Genomic DNA, 17,961 nt, shown 5'->3' with positions numbered 1-17,961 from the left:
TGCTCAGCTACGCTTAGCAATGTTCTATTTTAAAAACGAGACACCTCCATCATGGATGTCAATTGAGCAGGCATCGGTGCCAAATCTTCCCCTAAATGTGTATCTTTATTCTGCCGATCACAAAACTTAAAAAAAAAAAAAAAAGAACGAAAAATCCCTTCCTGGGAAATACTATTGATGTGTGAAAGAACTTAGTTCGAAATACAAAATTCATTAAAAAAAACAACATTTTTTAAAATATTTACAACTTAAACATTTTATTTCTTCAAAATATAGGAATGTTAACTCTGAACCTCCACTCTCAAATTTGAAACATCTTACACTTCTGCACTCTCAGGGGATTGGTCAAATATCTTTATACTATTCTTCACTGCTATCATGTGATGCAGAATCCTCCACTGACAGGTTGGAGGCATGGGTCTCCGATATTAGGGAGACTACATCAGAGGAGGAATGGAACGAGGCTTGCCTTAAAGCCCAGACACAAACTGTGAATGCAAAAATTAGGTTCTTACAATACAAGTGAATGATGCGGACATATATAACCCCAGTTAAGCTGAACAGCTGGTCTCTTAACATACCAGTTACCAGACAGTTACACTAAATGTACAGAAGAAAGAGGTACCCTCTTCCATTGTTTTTGGGAATGTCCCAAACTACAAAAATACTGGAGAGAAGTGGGACAGACCATGTCAAGAATTGTTGGGGGTTAATATACCTCACCAAGCAAAACTTTTTGTACTGAGGATCTACCTGGAAGACTTTGTTATGTCTTCAAGCAAGTCAACCTTGATTGATTTGGGACTGTTACAGGCCAGAAGGCTGATTGCACTTTATTGGAAAAAAATGGACCTACCTTCAGTAAACATGTGGATTAAGGAAATGGCAAGCTATGTCGTGTTGGAAAAACTGACTTATGTTGTCAGAGGGAGGGCACAGCAGTATGAAAAGATTTTGTAACCTTTGTTAGAATTTATTTAGCAATGGGGTACACAACCACCTATTTTACCATAATGTGATTGTGGAGTGGAAGACATTGTTAATTTTATAGTAAATCTAAATTATAATTTTGCCTCCAATAAAATAATAATTTTATTTATTTTTAATTTTATCTCATATCTCTGTCTGTCACTGGCCGTTTTTTAGAAGATTTTCAAGAACCTACGTAATCTAATCTTACTAAAAATATTTTAAATACACAACACTGCTTTAACACAGATTTCTACACAGATTGGTACAGGGTTGATAAATGATATCTACAGACAAAATACACAACCCATGATTCTCAGAACTTTCTTATGAGTCATTATTGACAAAGCTACCTCAAACCTTACCCTAAGTATGCACACAATCATTCAAAAGTCAGTTGTTGTTGTTTTTTTGTTTGTTTTTTTAACTATAGAGCTTATTCTCAAGTTTAGATACAAATAGCTTCATTTCAACACCTGTATCAAATGCTTGTTTTACAAGACTGCAGACAGGACACAGAGCCGTGCCTTCAACATTCTCTACAGGTAATGCCTTTTATGAGCTGGGAGTGCCCTATGCTTGCACAACCCAAGCCTATTTGGTCAAAGATAAAAAAGCTGTACTACATGAGATGTTGTTGGTGAGTAGAAACTGGCATCCGACCTGTTGGCACCTTTTCTCCAGCTTGTTTTTATGTCCCCACAATTTAATTTATAACCTTTCCTCTGTTGTGCAAGCTTAAGTTAGCACTGGTAATCAGTCATCACTATATTGTTTTATCAGTGAGCTGCATCACTGGGCTTGTCTGCCCAGGTTTGAGTGTGATGAAGTGACTCAGGATTGAATGGTATTTAAATTAAACACATCCCACTTCTGGAGGGAGGGAGACGCTGTTTGGAGGGAGATGAGCTACTCCCTTTCTGTTATCATAATGACGTCACAATCCGTGCTTAATCCAATAAACTTAAGGGGAACTAACCAGTTAAACTTCACACTTATTCTTACTAATGTTGTACTTCCGAAGCTCCAAATCAGCTCATAAATAAACATTGAACTAGGACTGTATGTCAACTGCTGTAGGTGAAAATGAAACTTTATTCTGGAAGAACTGAAAATAAAAATGATTTACAATGTATGACAATAAAAACACTACCTGCTGATGAAGATAATGAAAGGGTTTATAAATGCCCATAATTTGCTAATTTATGGACTTTAAACCGAAACTCTTGAATCCAATACAGCTCAATAAACATGAAATATAAACTATGAAATTGGGGGTTATTATTATTATTGGGGATTTTTCCCCCCCAATAGTTTTAAGGATTTCTCATTTATCAAACACGTTACTGACATTTTGATGTTGTTGGCTAATCCTATCAGCTTCCTGTAAAGAGAAGAATGTGTGTGCTTTCAGCCATCTAAAGCCATTATTATTTTTGATCACACATTACATCTTGGTTACGATGCTAATTTCAGTAATGATGATCAAAAGTTACTTTTTTTGACTTGTATTTCATTACTGATCCATGTGTCTGTCGGCCGTTCAACTGTGTCTACTATAGATCCCTATCCTGACAGCTTTCTTAACACAGAGTGATGGCCTATAAGGAAACAATACACAACCGAACATATTACAAGAACACATAAAACTGACTTTAGCCTCAAACATTGCTTTGACTAAACTTCAGAATGGAAGCAAACTTTAAATAACCATAACAACTTCATATGCCTCATTTGTTCTTAATGTGAAAATAAAATAAAGAAGTTGGTCTGGAGAGTTCATAGACAGTTATCCCTTTAACACTAGATGAAACTATAAAGAACAATAAATGGAGGGGTCAAAAAGAGTCAAGGGTACTTTTGACAAAGAACTGAAGTGTGACTGGGTTTTAGGTATTCCAAGTAACAGTTTATTGAGCTGTAAGTGAGTCTGTGGTCACTTTAGAGGTCCCTTAGAGGAAACTCCCAAAAAACTGGAGAGCCGTGTGTTTAATGGTGGATGCAGGACGAGGGTGTTTGAGGTCTGGGATCATTACAATGCAATGGAGTGTGACAAGAGGAGTCATAACTGACTGCGCAATATTGGGACTCCCTGAAAACAACCGGCAGCTACATTAACCCCTTGACGCCTGAATTTGTTTAGTATTAAGACAGTTTTTTTTACATGCGTTTCTGCTTTCAAGTAGCTGCTAAATAAAGTTGAGAACATTTATTTGAAAATATCAGATAAATATATATTACATAAAAATAACACATCAAACAGATGTTGTTCTGTCTCCGATTGGTCCTATGACAAACTATAGCTTGCAAAAGGTATAAGGAATACAGATGCTATTTTGGTTGCATCTGGAGCGGAAGCAGTTTGATGCAAATTCGCGAAAATGGAGGCCATGGGGGTTAATTTGCTTGTTTTTAAAAGTTGTGCTTTGGAAAAAAAAAACACTTGGGTCTGTGTTACTGATGACTGACTATTGTCCAGCTAATTATTTCCAGATGTTTTCCTTTAATTGGCTGTAAAACTATTTGCATTGTTGTAAGTAATACAGTATTTTAATACTTTTAAAATACTACTACCTTGCTTTCATGCAGAAAATGTAATAAAAATGATAGCACATCCATGTTGTTGTAATGCTATGTGGCTCAAACCAAGCTAGCGTTACTGTAGCTTAAATGAGAATTTCAACTCACAACCCGCAGCTTGCATGAGTATATACTTATTAATCCTGACCGATTTAAAACTGATTCTTTTTTTTCTTTTTTTTTAAAGATGTGACTTATCTGTGTCATTTCTTAGCCTTTTGGCAGACCCAGACTAACTGTTTTCTTTCAACGTTTTTTTGTTCAACTAAGCAAAACTAAGCTAATCTATGACAAATGTATGATCTATGTCCTGGCTGTAGATTTCCAAGCAAACTGATTCATGCTTTATCAATATTCCTAATAAATGCTTGAATGGATCAAAGCAAGCAAAGTATTAGGGAGAAATTCATAGACATAAAGGTTGTTTTATTGCTTTTGGGAACTAGCTTGCTTTTTGTGATGATGTTTCTGTTCGTAGGACAAATTACCCATTAATGTTGGTGCAATACAGCAAAAGAAATGATTCTCTCAATAACCAAAATCTGTTAAAGAAGCTATCAGAAGGACACACTCAGCTGTCTCCTCCTGAATTCTCAGTCCATGGGAAGAACATATTGTTTAGGCTGATATTACTATTTTTCTCAAGCTGACATCATTCAATATTTTAAAAACAATTCAGTCCCAGGCTTGACAAGAAGTGCACAGAAAAGGGGGAAGGGTGGGGATCATGCTATTCTTTCACTCACAACATTTTCAGTCCCTCATTAACTTATTAACTAACCTTTCATGGCAACTCCTTGAGGAGTCCAAATACGCAAAAATGCACAGCAAGTTTCTTGTTGCGCCCCCACTGAAAACTATGTCTCTAACAGCTAAAATGCAATCTCTTGTATTATACAGAGTTTTAAAGAGCTTTTGTCTGAAGTACAGTATTTTAGGACAGAAATTGCAACTGTCTGAAAATGTAAAACCATTGAAATGGACAAGACCATAAATATCAATAAGAAAAATGTTCATCTTGTGTCCAAGGGGCATATCACTCACTCAGACTGTAACACCAGGAAGGTTATGGCCGTAACCGGGAGATAAAAATCCAAGTATGAACTCATTTAAGTTATTTGCTTATTTGGAAGATTTTTAAAAACTTCTAATCACTGTAATGACATGGAAAAACAGCCCATCAGTGGTGGTCTTGACCGGTCTTGATTTAATATATGTACTCCGCCAAGTCTGAGACCAGAATGAGTAAAAATATTTTCGAATCCGAGACAAGAAAGAGACGCTCAGAAATTGGTCTTCAGACAAAGACTGATTTTGAGTACAACAAAACTAATGGAGACTGAAAAATAAGTATACTTGTAGGATAGGAAGCAACACAGGTCACGTGCTTGAATCATTTGTCTGTCTTCAGGAAGTACTGATGTTTGGCTAAAAGTCCTTCCTTATTGCTACACTTTCACCTCAATGACAGCGTTAGTCCTAAAAAATCTGGACAAACAGTAGTCCCGGAAAAGAAGGAGCACAGTATGATGTAAAAAGCCTCAGGTTAACTTTCTGCAAATACCTGCTAATCACTGTGATGCAAGTGCTTTCTACAGAAAAACCATTCACGGAGAAAGGAAGAAAATGTTGCAGGTGTCATAACAGCACATAAACAATGTCGTCTTTTATTGTTAAAAATGGATTTTGAAATAAAGCATGATGAATTCTGTAGGCCTTGGCCTAAACCAAACAACCCTCCGTCAGATATGGAGAGATGTATTCACATGAGGAAATGCTAGACAATTTATAAATCTTAATGTTGAAATGTCTCTACCATCTAAGATGTCAAATATTATTGAACGCTTTCCATTGTCTTTTGTTTTATTGTTCTACACCAATAAAAAAGAAGAACATTCCATAAAAGCCTCTCTATTTTCATACAGTTTTAGCCTCCACAAACAGATAGTAAAGACCATTGGTAGATTTGGAGATGCAGATTGAGTAACGGTGGATGAAGAGGATCAGTGGTGGGAAGACAGTCTCCACTGTCTGTCTGTTTGTTCAGTCTATTTGCTACCCTGCTGCCTGTAATGTGTGAGAGAATTCACACGGTCTTGTTGTCGTCTATTCCAAGCAGAGATGGAATGACAGGGATGAGCTGGGAGATCAACATTTCCTTGTAACTTTTTCCATAAAGCCATTTTGATTTTAGACTTTGTGAGACAACATGTCAGCCACTAATTCCCTATTTATCTCACCTAAGAAGTCAATTTCCCTTAAATTTTAATCTATGAGGGAAATATTTGAAGGTGCCTTTCTTTGACTCTCTTTGGGATGTATTTTTCCATAAGTGAATACAGCAAATGTGTTCAGATTAAATGACATAATATTTGTTTGTGTAACCAAACAGGCTGTGCTTCAGAAACTAAGCAAACCATGCAGAAGCTGAAAGTTTACCCATGATCAAAAGAAAGTTGGCATGGAATGTTGTTTGGCATTTGTGAGGTTGCTTCAGCTCACTGTGTTTTAGTATGAAGTGAAAATGTCATTGACTAACAATGGCTGATCATTATATTATTTAATGAAGTGACGGAGGGTTAGCATTGTTCACGGAACGGTGTGGCCCGACAAACTCAATTAACAGTGAAGACATGATCACAGTAAAGGTTTTGCTGCACTCTGACAGAAAGGAAAAGGTTATAAAGTCTTAATTTCAAAATATGGGGATACCTTTTCGGCAGCAAAACAGCAGCCTGAGGAACAGCGTGAATTTATTTTATACGATTTAGAATCATGAGAAGAAGCTTTGAAATATCGTCTGAATAATCATGATTTGCAGAGCCTCAGTCTATCCTTTATTCTATTACATTTTAGGAAAATGAAGATAAGCCAGACTGTCCACTCTACACAGTACCCATGAAGACCCATGCGGTTTCATTTTCAGACTATGACGCTGCTCAGATGCTGAGCATTGGCTTTATGCTAACTTCTTTCATTATTTAAATTTTCATCAAATCTCGCAGACATGCCTTATCGTGTCTCTTTTACACTGTGGCAGCTCTGTGACAATCACTTCACATCGTCTGACACTAGAACAGATTGTGTTAAAGAAAAAATGCAAATGTCTGTGAGTAAGAAACTCAGTCAAACAAGCTTTATAGAAAATCTATTTATCTATGAGTAAACGAAAATGTCAATCTTGGTGGTCACGATTTACTGCACATGACCAAAATAACAAAACATGATTTTTCAGGTTTTACTTCCATGCTCCATTTCTTGTTTTTTCCTGCCTGTCACATCAGCCTGAGCTGTCATGAAGCCAATTTCAAACCCTGTGCATTAAGAGGTGATGCTGCAGAATACAAAAAGGAACTTGATGAATTGTAATAGTGCAAAATTGGGTCCCTTAAGCAAAGTAGGTCGGCTCCAGATTTCAGCACTAATGGAATAATTGGAGATGAGTCACAGGATGGATGAGAAACAACCTGTGCATGGTTGATGACTGCTTCAGAGAAGAGACAGAGGAGGCACTTTAATCAGAGCCAGGTGTAGACAGTAGATGATAATGACATTCTGCAGCTGATGTGAATCTGTCAGTCAAAGGCAGCACCAGATGTTTACATAATTGCCAAAATCCAACGGATTAAAGCATTTGTAAAACAACAAAGAATGTGGGTTTTTACACAGGATTATTTCTTGGGTGGAGGCGGTGACGTCTTGAAGTCACAGGTTTTGGCAATGCGAACGTAGAAAAGGTGCACATTAAATTACAATTGCTGTGCTATTGAAACTTAAACATTGGCAATAAATAAAATTCAAAATTCAAAATAAATTGCATAAAATTAAAAAAGTATTTTATGTAAATAAGTAGCATTCAGGTTATACTAATTCAAAGTCTGATTCAAAAATGCTCCATGCTGTTACATTATTTTGATGCAATCTGATTAAGCAAGGTTTAGCTGTGCGCTACCCTCAGATGAATATGTGCCAATTCAGAGCCAAAATAAACAACGTGGAGACTGATTTGGGATTCAGAAAGGACATGGTGAAAAGACAAATATTGTGTAAAACATGAGCAACAATAGAAAGCTAATGTGCATAAATATTTGATTCTTATGTCATTATGTATATTTCAACTGAAATATCATTGAGGAATCTTTGTCTTTTCTTTTTACTGCACCATAGAGTTATTTGGATATATCAGGCAAGCCCTCTTGAGATTAGACTAAAGGTGGATTTGTATGAAACTCACCAAGCTCCCTGGAGACCGGAGACACGATAGCATTCTCTCCAACCTTTGAGACTGCATCAAAATAGGCCTTTCCAGCAAGAGTCATCACTGAGTTGGAAAAAAGACAGTCATCAAGTTACTGGCTGGGAGAGGAGAAATTGGATTTTCTCTGTCAGAGAAACTTTTTATGAAACCAACTTGTCTTGCTACTGTGGTAGGCAGTATTGAAAAGTCCATGTACATGCTAAAAGATTACAAAGTGCTATCGTTTGTATGCCCTGTAGGTGAAAGTTTTGTTTACCTGTGACTGATTTCTCATAGCTCTTCCCTAGGTTGACCAGGTTCCTCAGGCCCGGGTTAAACTGGTCCATGACAATCTGGGAGAAAGAACAAAGACTAAAGGTTGTGGAGAAAGGCAGCAAGCATTAATGCTCCTTTGCAGGTCTTAATATACAGGTTAACATGTTTTTGAGTGATTTTCTTTTGCGATAAATCAGGAAACGTCTCTAATTGTTTCAGGGCTTGCTGGGGATAATATAACTCATGAGGCTATTTAGTGGCAGTGGGTGGAGAAGGCAAAAACAAGTGTGACTGTTGCTGCTTTGCTCTATAAATATCACCATGTGAGAACAATAAAACATTCAATCTTTAACTTGACCCCTCACATATGCTTTACAACTCCCTCCAAAGAGCGAAGTCCCACACAAAACGCAGCTATTTGCAGCATTAACTTCATCACTACCCCCTTCTCTCCCTTTCTGTCTCTCTATTGAAATGCCTCAACAATCAAGTGCTGTTCACCTCCCCGTCTCTATTCCCTAGGCACGCCCTCAATAGAACAATGAAGGGGCAGGTATGACTTTACATGAAGAAAAAAAAGAAGTGAGCGGAGGAGAGAAAGAAAGAGAAAAAAGGGAAACAGGTTCCTTGTTTTCTTTCTCTCTCACTGTAAACTTCAGGTATGACTCCCTCTGTCCCACACAACACACAATCTGTAGAGCTTAAAAAGAGAGAAAAAACCCAAACGACAGTTATTTCACCAGAATACTACCATAGAAAAAGTTGAGTTGAAAGGAGCCGCAAATTATAAAACTTTTTAATTCGCACTAGCCTATGTTGGAAACTTTTAAGTTTGGTTTAAAAAAACCCTCACAAGTACAGACATTAATTCAGTGACACAGTCATCTTTTTACATGTAAGAGGAAATGGTCTTAACTTGATTAGATTAATCCAGGAATCAAGATCAAGCCTGTGATCAAATAGCGAAGATACTGATCACTTTAAGTCCATTGACAACCTAAAGCGACTTGATTGACGGGACTAACTTTCTTGTCGATTCTCGCCCTCATACTGTGGTTTGTTGTGATTGATGCATCTAATAATGAGATATCAGGGAGTGTCATAAGTTACGCTTGCAAACAACAACAAGTTTCGATTGCTCAATCAACTGTTTTTAAATGAGGCTATACAGTATGAAAGTATGAAAATTAGCCCATAAAAACTGCCATAAAACGTGAGAAGTGCAGGAAAAGCAAAGTGCATGCCCTCTTGAGTGTCTCTTTGATTTAAGGTCCGGTTATATGCAGCAAACTTAAACCATAACCCAACTATGACAGAATCACTGCCCCGTTTAGCCCTTTATAACAAAGTGAAAACATTCATAAGCTAGACATAAAGTATTGCTTATTTCACTCACCTTGTATGTGTTTTCAGTAAGCTTGCTCACATCTTCTGGAGCGCAAGACATGGTGGCAGGTTGTCCCTCAAACCCAGAAGTCGAAGAAATAATAATAATAAAAACAACAAAACAGAAATAAAAATGATGTTTTCTAATCCAGGAGTATGCTCACGCCGAAAAATAAATCCCAAAGTCGGTCCTGGTCCTTGTCTGCCCCCTCACTCGTCGCATGTGTGCAGCCTGCGGAGGACGCACTCACTGACTGACTGGCTGGCTGATTGGGACACCGAGAGACTTCCCCGTGCGTTTGAGGCTCACGAGGAGGAGGGGAGAGAGAGTGACGTCATGAGCGGAGTTAAAGTTTTCAGTTATTGTGGGGGCAATAAAAAGCTAAGAAGAATTGTGTTTTATGAACGTTTGTTGTTGAAAGAAATGTCAAAGGCATATAAACTATAAGTATTGTGAGCTTAATCATGGTTCATTTCTCTGATAAGCCAACAGGGGGCACTAAAACACAACATGTTGCAGTGGTGGACATCTCTACAATAGGCCTATATACAGTATATAGCCTATTCAGATCCAGTATTGATGTAAAGGTAGAATACAAAACTATGTATGTATTTTTGCATGTGTGTGTATATATTTGAAGAATAATGTCTATCTATAGGCTAGCTATTTCTTGTGCAAATATGAGGACATACATTTTGAACCTGGACGACGTGAGACTAATTTTAGTTCACCATTATCATCATCATCGTCATAATCATCATGAACCCTTATTGACACCTCGAGAATTATGGGGGTTTCCCTCATTTACAATATTTGGAAGTCACATCTTTGAGGAAAAGCTGATTTAGGCAACTTGCTGTACTACCTTCCACGATCTAAAAGGGAAGATACAGTATGTGTTTAGTTGAAAAATTATTATGAGAAAATAAGCTCACAAACTTTAATATACAGGTTTCACATTGATAAAAGCTGCTTATTTCTGTTTGCTACAGTTTACATGAAAGCATTATGGAAACAATTGTACAGCACTTGTTTGGTTCTGGCAACTTGTAACAAATACAACATATATATATATATATCCCAAATTTAAACCTTGTACACATAACTGTGTGAACCAGGAACCATTTTTATATAAGGTAGCTGGAGGCCAGACAACTAGTCAGCAGCTCACAATGACTGAATGAGAGGAGGAAACAGTGATGAAAGGATATAGGAACTGTGTGTGAACTGTGTTTGGATCAGACGTGTCTAATTTCTATTCAGGCTAATTATCAACAGCTCTTTTGATCAAGCAGTTTTCTGTGCACAAGATCTTTAAGGACTAAGGTGTTACCATATATTGTCAATATAGACAAATTTACAAACTAACAGCACCAGTAATCAAGCTCCTTAATAAATAGGATTCTGTGGTTATTCTTTAGTAGTTAGCACCACCATGTGGTTATCTCCCATGGCAGAAAAAAATCACCAATAAAATCCTACTGTTGCTTTTATAGAAATATAAAACAATCTTCCCACATCTTAGATAGATGTCCCACTTCTCTGACATTAATGTAACCCGGGCTGGAGCCTGTTACTGAAAGCTGATTGTTGTTATGGAGCCACATGATTGAAACGCATGATGACAATTTCAAGCTTTTACGTCCCTCATCTGCAAACTCTGAAACTCAAAGCCAGTCAGAAGCAACTTTAAGGAACGACCTTATTACAACTTAAGGTTCTCTGTTAGAGGGCCAGCAGATATGGAAAGGTACAGCTAACTTTTTAGAAATATATATGTTTCTTAATCACATTTTTAAACTGTGGAATATATTCTTTCAGACAAAATGCTATATGGATTCTGGTTTTCCTGTCCCCGGTCGTCTTGGGCGTGGCGGTTACCACTGACCCTTTGACAGATTTGGGTAGGTTTTCAATCACATTTTCTTTATTCATTTCATGCAGCTGTCAAAGTTTCATAAATGTATTTTATTCTGAGCAGAAAATATTGCTGGGAAGCTGGTTTTCTATCAGACAGAAGGAAACGCCACCTTTGTGAGGGACACAGGAGAGCTGGCTTCAGATGTTCCCACTGAGACCATGTTCGAACTCTTCGATCCACAGATGAATTTCAGCACAGCACAGTTCACCTATACCTGGGACTTAGGGAATGGGTATCAGGACTTTTAATATTTCCAAAAATAAATAGATTTTTTACTTTGCTTTCTTTACTTTATTTTTATTTATCTATGTCTGTGATGCAGAGAAGTGATCAAAGGAACTGAGCCGGTTGTGCGATATAATTACCCTGAGTCTGGAAACTACACACTTCGACTGAAAGTGGGAGTGAATTTAACCAAATCTGCACCTCAAATCACTGATGTTTACTCCATGGATGTACAAGTACTTGGTTTGTAATTTAAAATTTTCCATAGAAAGCTATGTGCTGAACGATGAGTCAAGACGTTTAAATGTCCCCAATTGTTTCTTATAAAAAGTTCCATTGTTTATATTTACAAAACAAATCAATCTGAAAATATATATATATAGAGAGAGAGAGAGAAGGACCAGGCAAGTCACTATTATAGCTTTCAGGAAATTAAAGAAATAAAATCCCTGAAAGCCTATGTTATAATTCTTAAATGCACTTCAATGTCTGTCAGAAGTTGTTCAGCATTATATTCACAGTCAAATTCTTTTAAAAAAAAAGTAAGTTGTTGTATTTCTTTTCAGTGTTTTGAATAATTATTTAAATGATTTTGTAGATGCCATAAGAAACATCGAGCTGAAGGGCCCTCCTGATTACGAGGTGTCGCAGAACACCAGTTTGGCAGTTCATGTGGATGGAAGGTAGGATATTTCCACTTTTTGTTGATTCTATTTTAGCAAGTTATTTTGACTAACAAAAGCCGAGATGCATATTGAAATGTGATGTGCTTGAAGAATCCACCTTAGATATATATGCAGGTTAAACAAGTAAGGAGACCCCTCTGGTCTCAAATGAGTCTAGGAGGACTCCACATGTTCAGTATAATAATTTATTTTGTTTTGAAATAAATACATTTATACAATATATGTTAAATTAAACGCAAAAGAGATTAAAACATTACATTTCCTCTGAAGTTCAGTTAAATTGAAGTTGCTTAGCAGATGCTTACCTGTACATGTTTAATTCCTAGTTCTCTGAAGAAAGGAATTGTGTTTACAGATTAAATTTACAGGTAAGTGTAAGTCCTGTCACGTGTGTAGAGCAGTAAATATGTCTAACACACCATGTTTGTTTGATATGGTCAGAAAAATTAAGTTAAACTCAGGTTAGTGTTTTTTGTACCCAACATATGTGATGTTTTACCCTTTAACCTGAAGATATTGACAAATTTGATTATAGGACCTTTGTTTACAACACAAACACACAAATTATCCTTGCACAAGTTATTGCATTAAAATGTGTGTATTTGTGTTCACCTAGTCCCCCCATGTGGGTGTGCTGGCGTTTCCTGCCTAACTGTGTCCCTGACATGTCGGGTGGCTGCACGCTGACCATGCTGTATGAAAACATTTTGAGACTAAACCACACCTTTACCTCGGCTGGTGTCCACTGTCTGGATATCAGCGTTCGCAATGACATCAGCAAGCTGCAGACATCCTTCAGCATCTACGTCAAGAGAAGCTGTGAGGACACAAACACACACACACCTTCATACAACCAAGCTAGCAAGCACACACACACACACACACACACACACACATGCATGCCTACACTTGAAGGCTTAGTGAAAGTAACAGAAATTGGGAAGCTACAAACAGGAATTATCAGCAAATAGATGTTAAAATCTTTTTGATCTAGTACTTACCATTTCATAACTTAAAACCGCTTTATGCAACTGTTACAAAAACAATTACATAATGCCAAAAGTGCATTGTCAAAAAGTTTCACAACAACGCCAAGGCTGTATGTTTGTCCCCTAATCTTCTGATTTAATAAACTGAACTACATTTTAGGAGTTTGAGATGCTCATCTACTCATCAAAAAAGCTTTCTCAGATCCACAATGAATCTTCTTAAGTCTTAATAGGCTTTTGTGACGCCAAGCTGTTTAATCCACCTTTTACATCTGAAGGCTGTGGCCATGTGACCTTTACAAACAACCTAACCCAACTTCATTTAAAAATCAATCTTTGATGAGATGATGAGAGGTTTTAAGCAACCACAGATCAGCCTTGGTATTTGTAGTTTACTTAACAGGAGCGAAAATGTCAGGATAAGACATCAGTGCCATCAATGCCATTTTTTCCCTTTTTTTACTTGTTGGGAATTCAGGAGCTAAAATAAATGTTATAACTTCATTGGTTTTAGTTAATTTTCTGTTTCCTTATCTTTTTTTAAATATATGAAATTTAGTTTTACTGATTCATATATATATATATATATATGTATTTAAATTAAATTCCTCTATGTCATTTTGTCAATGGAGCTGAGAATTTAGAAATTGGACCAAACATTTGATAGCAAAATCTTCAATATCTTTTGAAGATCTATTTTTAATCATCCAAGGAACTCTCTATCTATCCTCTCCTTTAATATTATGAATGTAAAATGTGAAGAATGACATAAAATTTGTCTTCATCATGACACAGTTTGCTTAATACATGCAAATAATTATCTATTTATCCACTTCAATTTTTCTTTCCTCAAAAGATTCTATGGTGGAAAGGCAGCTGTGGGTCATGAGGTGTTTCAGATCTAAATCTGCATTAGTTCCACAGACAGAGAGGAGGCGGCGAAAATAAAGGCATTAAGGCTCAGAGCGATCAGACTCCTCAGCACATGACTGCTGTGTTGAATCAGTTTGATAATGATCAAACTGAAAGTAAACAGCTGTGTCAGCTTAAATGCATTCATTTCCATTAAAATGTAGAAATCTTTGCTGCTTATTTTTTTCACATCTTTCAAGTTTCTGTAACAAAAATGTCCTATAAACGTTTCTTCATTGCTTCACTCCTAGCATGAAGGAAGAAATTAACTTACTGAATAGTTCTAATTAAACTACTACTACTACTACTACTACTACAACTACTGCCTTCTTTTCAAAAGTTAACACTCACTAGAAAAACTTGTGTCTCTGTATTTCTTGCAGATATCACCCATCTGTTCTTCATCCTGGCATGTGCTGCCATACTTGTTGCAACGTTTTCCTTCATCACTGTCATCGCCTGTCGCCCTCGTCATCAAAACAAATCACAGGTACAGATATTTTATATATTATTCTAAAGCCTTTTTTTAGTTCAGTGTAAATCCTTATTAGACAGGTTTTAATAGGGTGAGAAGAAGTGACAGCTAAGATCTGAATGGAGCACATGAAGTTGAATTAAATATTCCAACTTTTAGTTTCTTTTTTATATCCTCTTATACTGTACAGAGCATCAAACTTGGAAAATGTGTACACTTACAGAAATAAAAAAGGGAAACGGGACAAGACAGAAGCTTGAACATGTTTGATGGTTAATAATCTGGGGGGCTATGGCTCAGTGGCCTCCTATTAGAAGCTTGGCAGTTTGATCCCAAGCCTGTCTGGTCTACATATAAAAGTGGACAAGAAACAGAACCCTAAATGGCTCTGGAAGAAATAATCTGCATTATATAAATGTGAATGAGCTAAGGTTGTACTGTATCCTTGGATGGACAGCACATTAGTGATTATGTGTGAAAGGGTGAATGCTGTGTTTAATGCTTTGGAGAAGTTTGAAGCACCTTGACTGGTCAGAAGAGTTGACAGCCATGAACGTGAAGTCCATTATGTCATTTAACTCATGATGTTCGTTGTTAGCACAAACTATCATGTATGAAATCCAAGCTTGCTTTTAGAGCCCCAGTTATCACACTTTGTGACCACAAGGAGGCAGTCTATGTCTAGAATTAAATAACTCTTGTACATTAGTGAGCGAGTTATTACAATAATATTGTGTTTAACTTTTGATTCAAAAGTCTGGGTCTGTGTTTCAATTTTGCAGATTGGTGCCTCTAGTAATGCCTTATTCCTGAAAAACCAAGAATCTGATGGTCAAAGCTTGATTCTTTTAAAATTTTCCAATGAGAATAAAGAAGAAAAGGAGCCTCTCCTGATGCAGCATGGGACTCAATACTCCTCTTAAATGTTTGCCTTTCAGCATGCTGTGGCTTCATGTAAATCATTTATGTGTTTTGCAAAGGAAAATACACAATTATAGCAATAAATTGAAAGCAATTGAATTCTAAAATATTATAAATAACTGTAGACACAAATGGATGACTTGTGAACAGCACATAGCCTTATAGCACAAACTGTAATTGTATCACCAACGTTCAGTGAGCTGAAATGACTAACACCTTGGGATTTTTCTGGTCAGAGAGGAAAGATTGATATTCAAATGTTCTCATATTAAATTAAGAGCAGATCATGTTTAAACAATGACTGTCAATTAAGCAAGCTGTGAATCAATGGGGTAACAATCATTAATTGAATGCTCTTATTGATGTTGAATTGCGAGCCTTTGCTTCAAAGCTCTGAAGATGATTCAATATGTCTTTTTATTATATTTTGTTCTTTCAACTCTGATAATAAATGCATACAAATGTTGTTGTAGAGGCTTGTTCAAACACGTGACTTGCTCTTTAGCTTATATATTGATTATCCATCCAGTACTTATAATTGTATTTTGACACATTTATCTATTTTTTTCCTTTGGTTTGCTTTCTCAAATTTAATGTTCGATTAAAAACACTGACATTATGCTAAAAGTGTGTATGTTTTCTTTGTTTTATTTTGTTATGTATTTCTTCATCCAATTTGTCTGTTGGTTTGTTTTGTTATGCGTGTATGGTTAACAATTAATTGCTCTAATACTAAAAGATGTTCAAAAAAACATCGGAACTTTGTGTAGCAATCAAAAACTGCAGCCTTAGAAAGCTGTTGCCAACTTGGCTTCCCAAAGATTAGACAATATATGTTTGCTTCAGTGGGGCTACCCCATTCAAAAAGATCACACACCTGGTATGAAAGTTTGCCTGGGAGGATAGTGTATTTTAACACTGTTATCCAGCGTGAACACAGTGCATTCTAAAACACGATGAAAATTATTATTGACTATGAGATAAGAGTTTACAGCGATGACAGAGACGAACTCTAGTGCTACAGAACTGTCAGCTTGCCAACATCCTTGTTATGGCAACGCTAACATCCTCATGATGGCAATGTTTATGGATAACTTTGTATGCTTTGGCTAATGTTCACTTCTCTGCATGAACCACAGACTATATAAAACATGAACAAAGTTTCAGTTATGTCACCCCTTAATTTCTAAAGAGGTGTTACGAAGCCCAACGATGGCATTTGCCATATTGGAAATACTAACTCCAAGTAACTTTCTGCTCATTTAGAAACAGGTCAGGAAGTGCAGTTGAGTCTTTTCGGATAGATCTTAATGGCTGGATAAAATCCAAACAACCTATCTGTCAATTAACACCCCTTATTTGCCTTATTATGCATAACTCTTGGCTCTAATGTATATAAAGTTGACGAGTTAATAAAGAAATGAGCTAAAGAGATTTAAAATTGTAACTGGTGTAAACATGTTAAATTCTGTTGTAAAAATGGCCTTCTTGTCATGGTTTGGTTTTGTTCTGTATTTAATCTTATTTTAGTTTTCATTATTTCCCTCGTGTTCTGTGTATGCATGATTCCTAGTGTGGTTTTAGGTTTACTTTAGTCCTTAGTGTGTTTCCTTGTGTTCTTCTATGTTGTCTGTAGGCTTGTTTTCCTGTTACTTGTGTTTTCAGGTTCTTAGTTTGGTGTTTAATGTTTCCTAGTCTTGTTTTAAGTGTTTCCTGTTTTATTTTGTAATATCTTGTTTTAGTTCATGTCTTTTCATTGTCAGGTTTTACATGTCCTCAGTGTTCTGGTCTTGTGTTCTTTGTTCCTTGTGTTTCCCGCCTTTGTGATTACCCTGATGTTCCTCACCTGTCTCATTAGTCTCACCTGTGTCTGATTAGCCCTTGTCTATTTAGTCTCTGTGTTTGCCTCAGTTTCTTGTTGGTTCATTGTCTTGTCTTTGTCAGATGTTGGTTGTTGTGGCCTGTTGTTTCCTCTCCCTACTCCCTGCTCCCTGTGTTTCTCCTCGTGGCCTTTTTGGATTTCCTTTGCTTTTGCTTTTCGGAACGTTTTGGATTTTTCCTCGTAAGTTTTTGTTTTATCTTTTGTTAATAAATGTTGGTTATTCTGCACTTGGGTCCTCCTCTCCTGTTTCCTACCCGGAACGTGACACTTCTTATATCCCAACTCATTTGGGATTAGGGTTAGGGTTAGGTTCTGCTTGTTTTCTGCTTGTTTTTGGTTCTGAAGAAGACGATTTGAGAAAAGCAGTTTTACTACATTTAAATTAGCTTTGTTTAACAACAATGGAGGTTGTCACTTGCATTGCCTATACTATTAACTATTGGTTTAAGAGTTTGTTGTGGATTTTTCTGTTTGACTGAAGATCTCAAAGCAAAGTCTTTT

At 36.6% G+C, this 17,961-nt stretch overlaps 2 protein-coding genes across 2 annotated transcripts in view; one reads left to right on the top strand and one right to left on the bottom strand.

The window, feature by feature from the left end:
- Window positions 1-9,702, bottom strand: part of baiap2l1a (BAR/IMD domain containing adaptor protein 2 like 1a) — a 31,351-nt gene extending 21,649 nt beyond the window's left edge. The window contains exons 1-3 of the mRNA XM_079372770.1: window positions 9,459-9,702; window positions 8,064-8,139; window positions 7,784-7,870 (exon numbers count right to left, since the gene is read on the bottom strand). Coding sequence (XP_079228896.1) covers window positions 7,784-7,870; window positions 8,064-8,139; window positions 9,459-9,509 — 214 coding nt within the window. The 5' untranslated portion in view covers window positions 9,510-9,702. The remainder of the gene's footprint in view (window positions 1-7,783; window positions 7,871-8,063; window positions 8,140-9,458) is intronic.
- A 1,489-nt stretch (window positions 9,703-11,191) lies between these two features.
- Window positions 11,192-15,580, top strand: tmem130 (transmembrane protein 130; the record flags this gene model as incomplete). Its single annotated transcript, XM_079372357.1, has 8 exons — window positions 11,192-11,199; window positions 11,271-11,353; window positions 11,431-11,602; window positions 11,693-11,838; window positions 12,194-12,278; window positions 12,898-13,100; window positions 14,566-14,672; window positions 15,440-15,580. The coding sequence occupies 8 exons, from the start codon at window positions 11,192-11,194 to the stop codon at window positions 15,578-15,580; spliced, it is 945 nt and encodes a 314-aa protein (XP_079228483.1).
- Between the last annotated feature and the right edge of the window lie 2,381 nt (window positions 15,581-17,961).

The sequence above is a fragment of the Symphodus melops genome (genome assembly GCF_947650265.1).
Source record: "Symphodus melops genome assembly, chromosome: 21".
NCBI classification, from domain to species: Eukaryota; Metazoa; Chordata; class Actinopteri; order Labriformes; family Labridae; genus Symphodus; species Symphodus melops.
The sequence above is the reverse complement of the archived record's forward strand: the minus strand, read 5'-3'. Positions and strand labels throughout refer to the sequence as shown.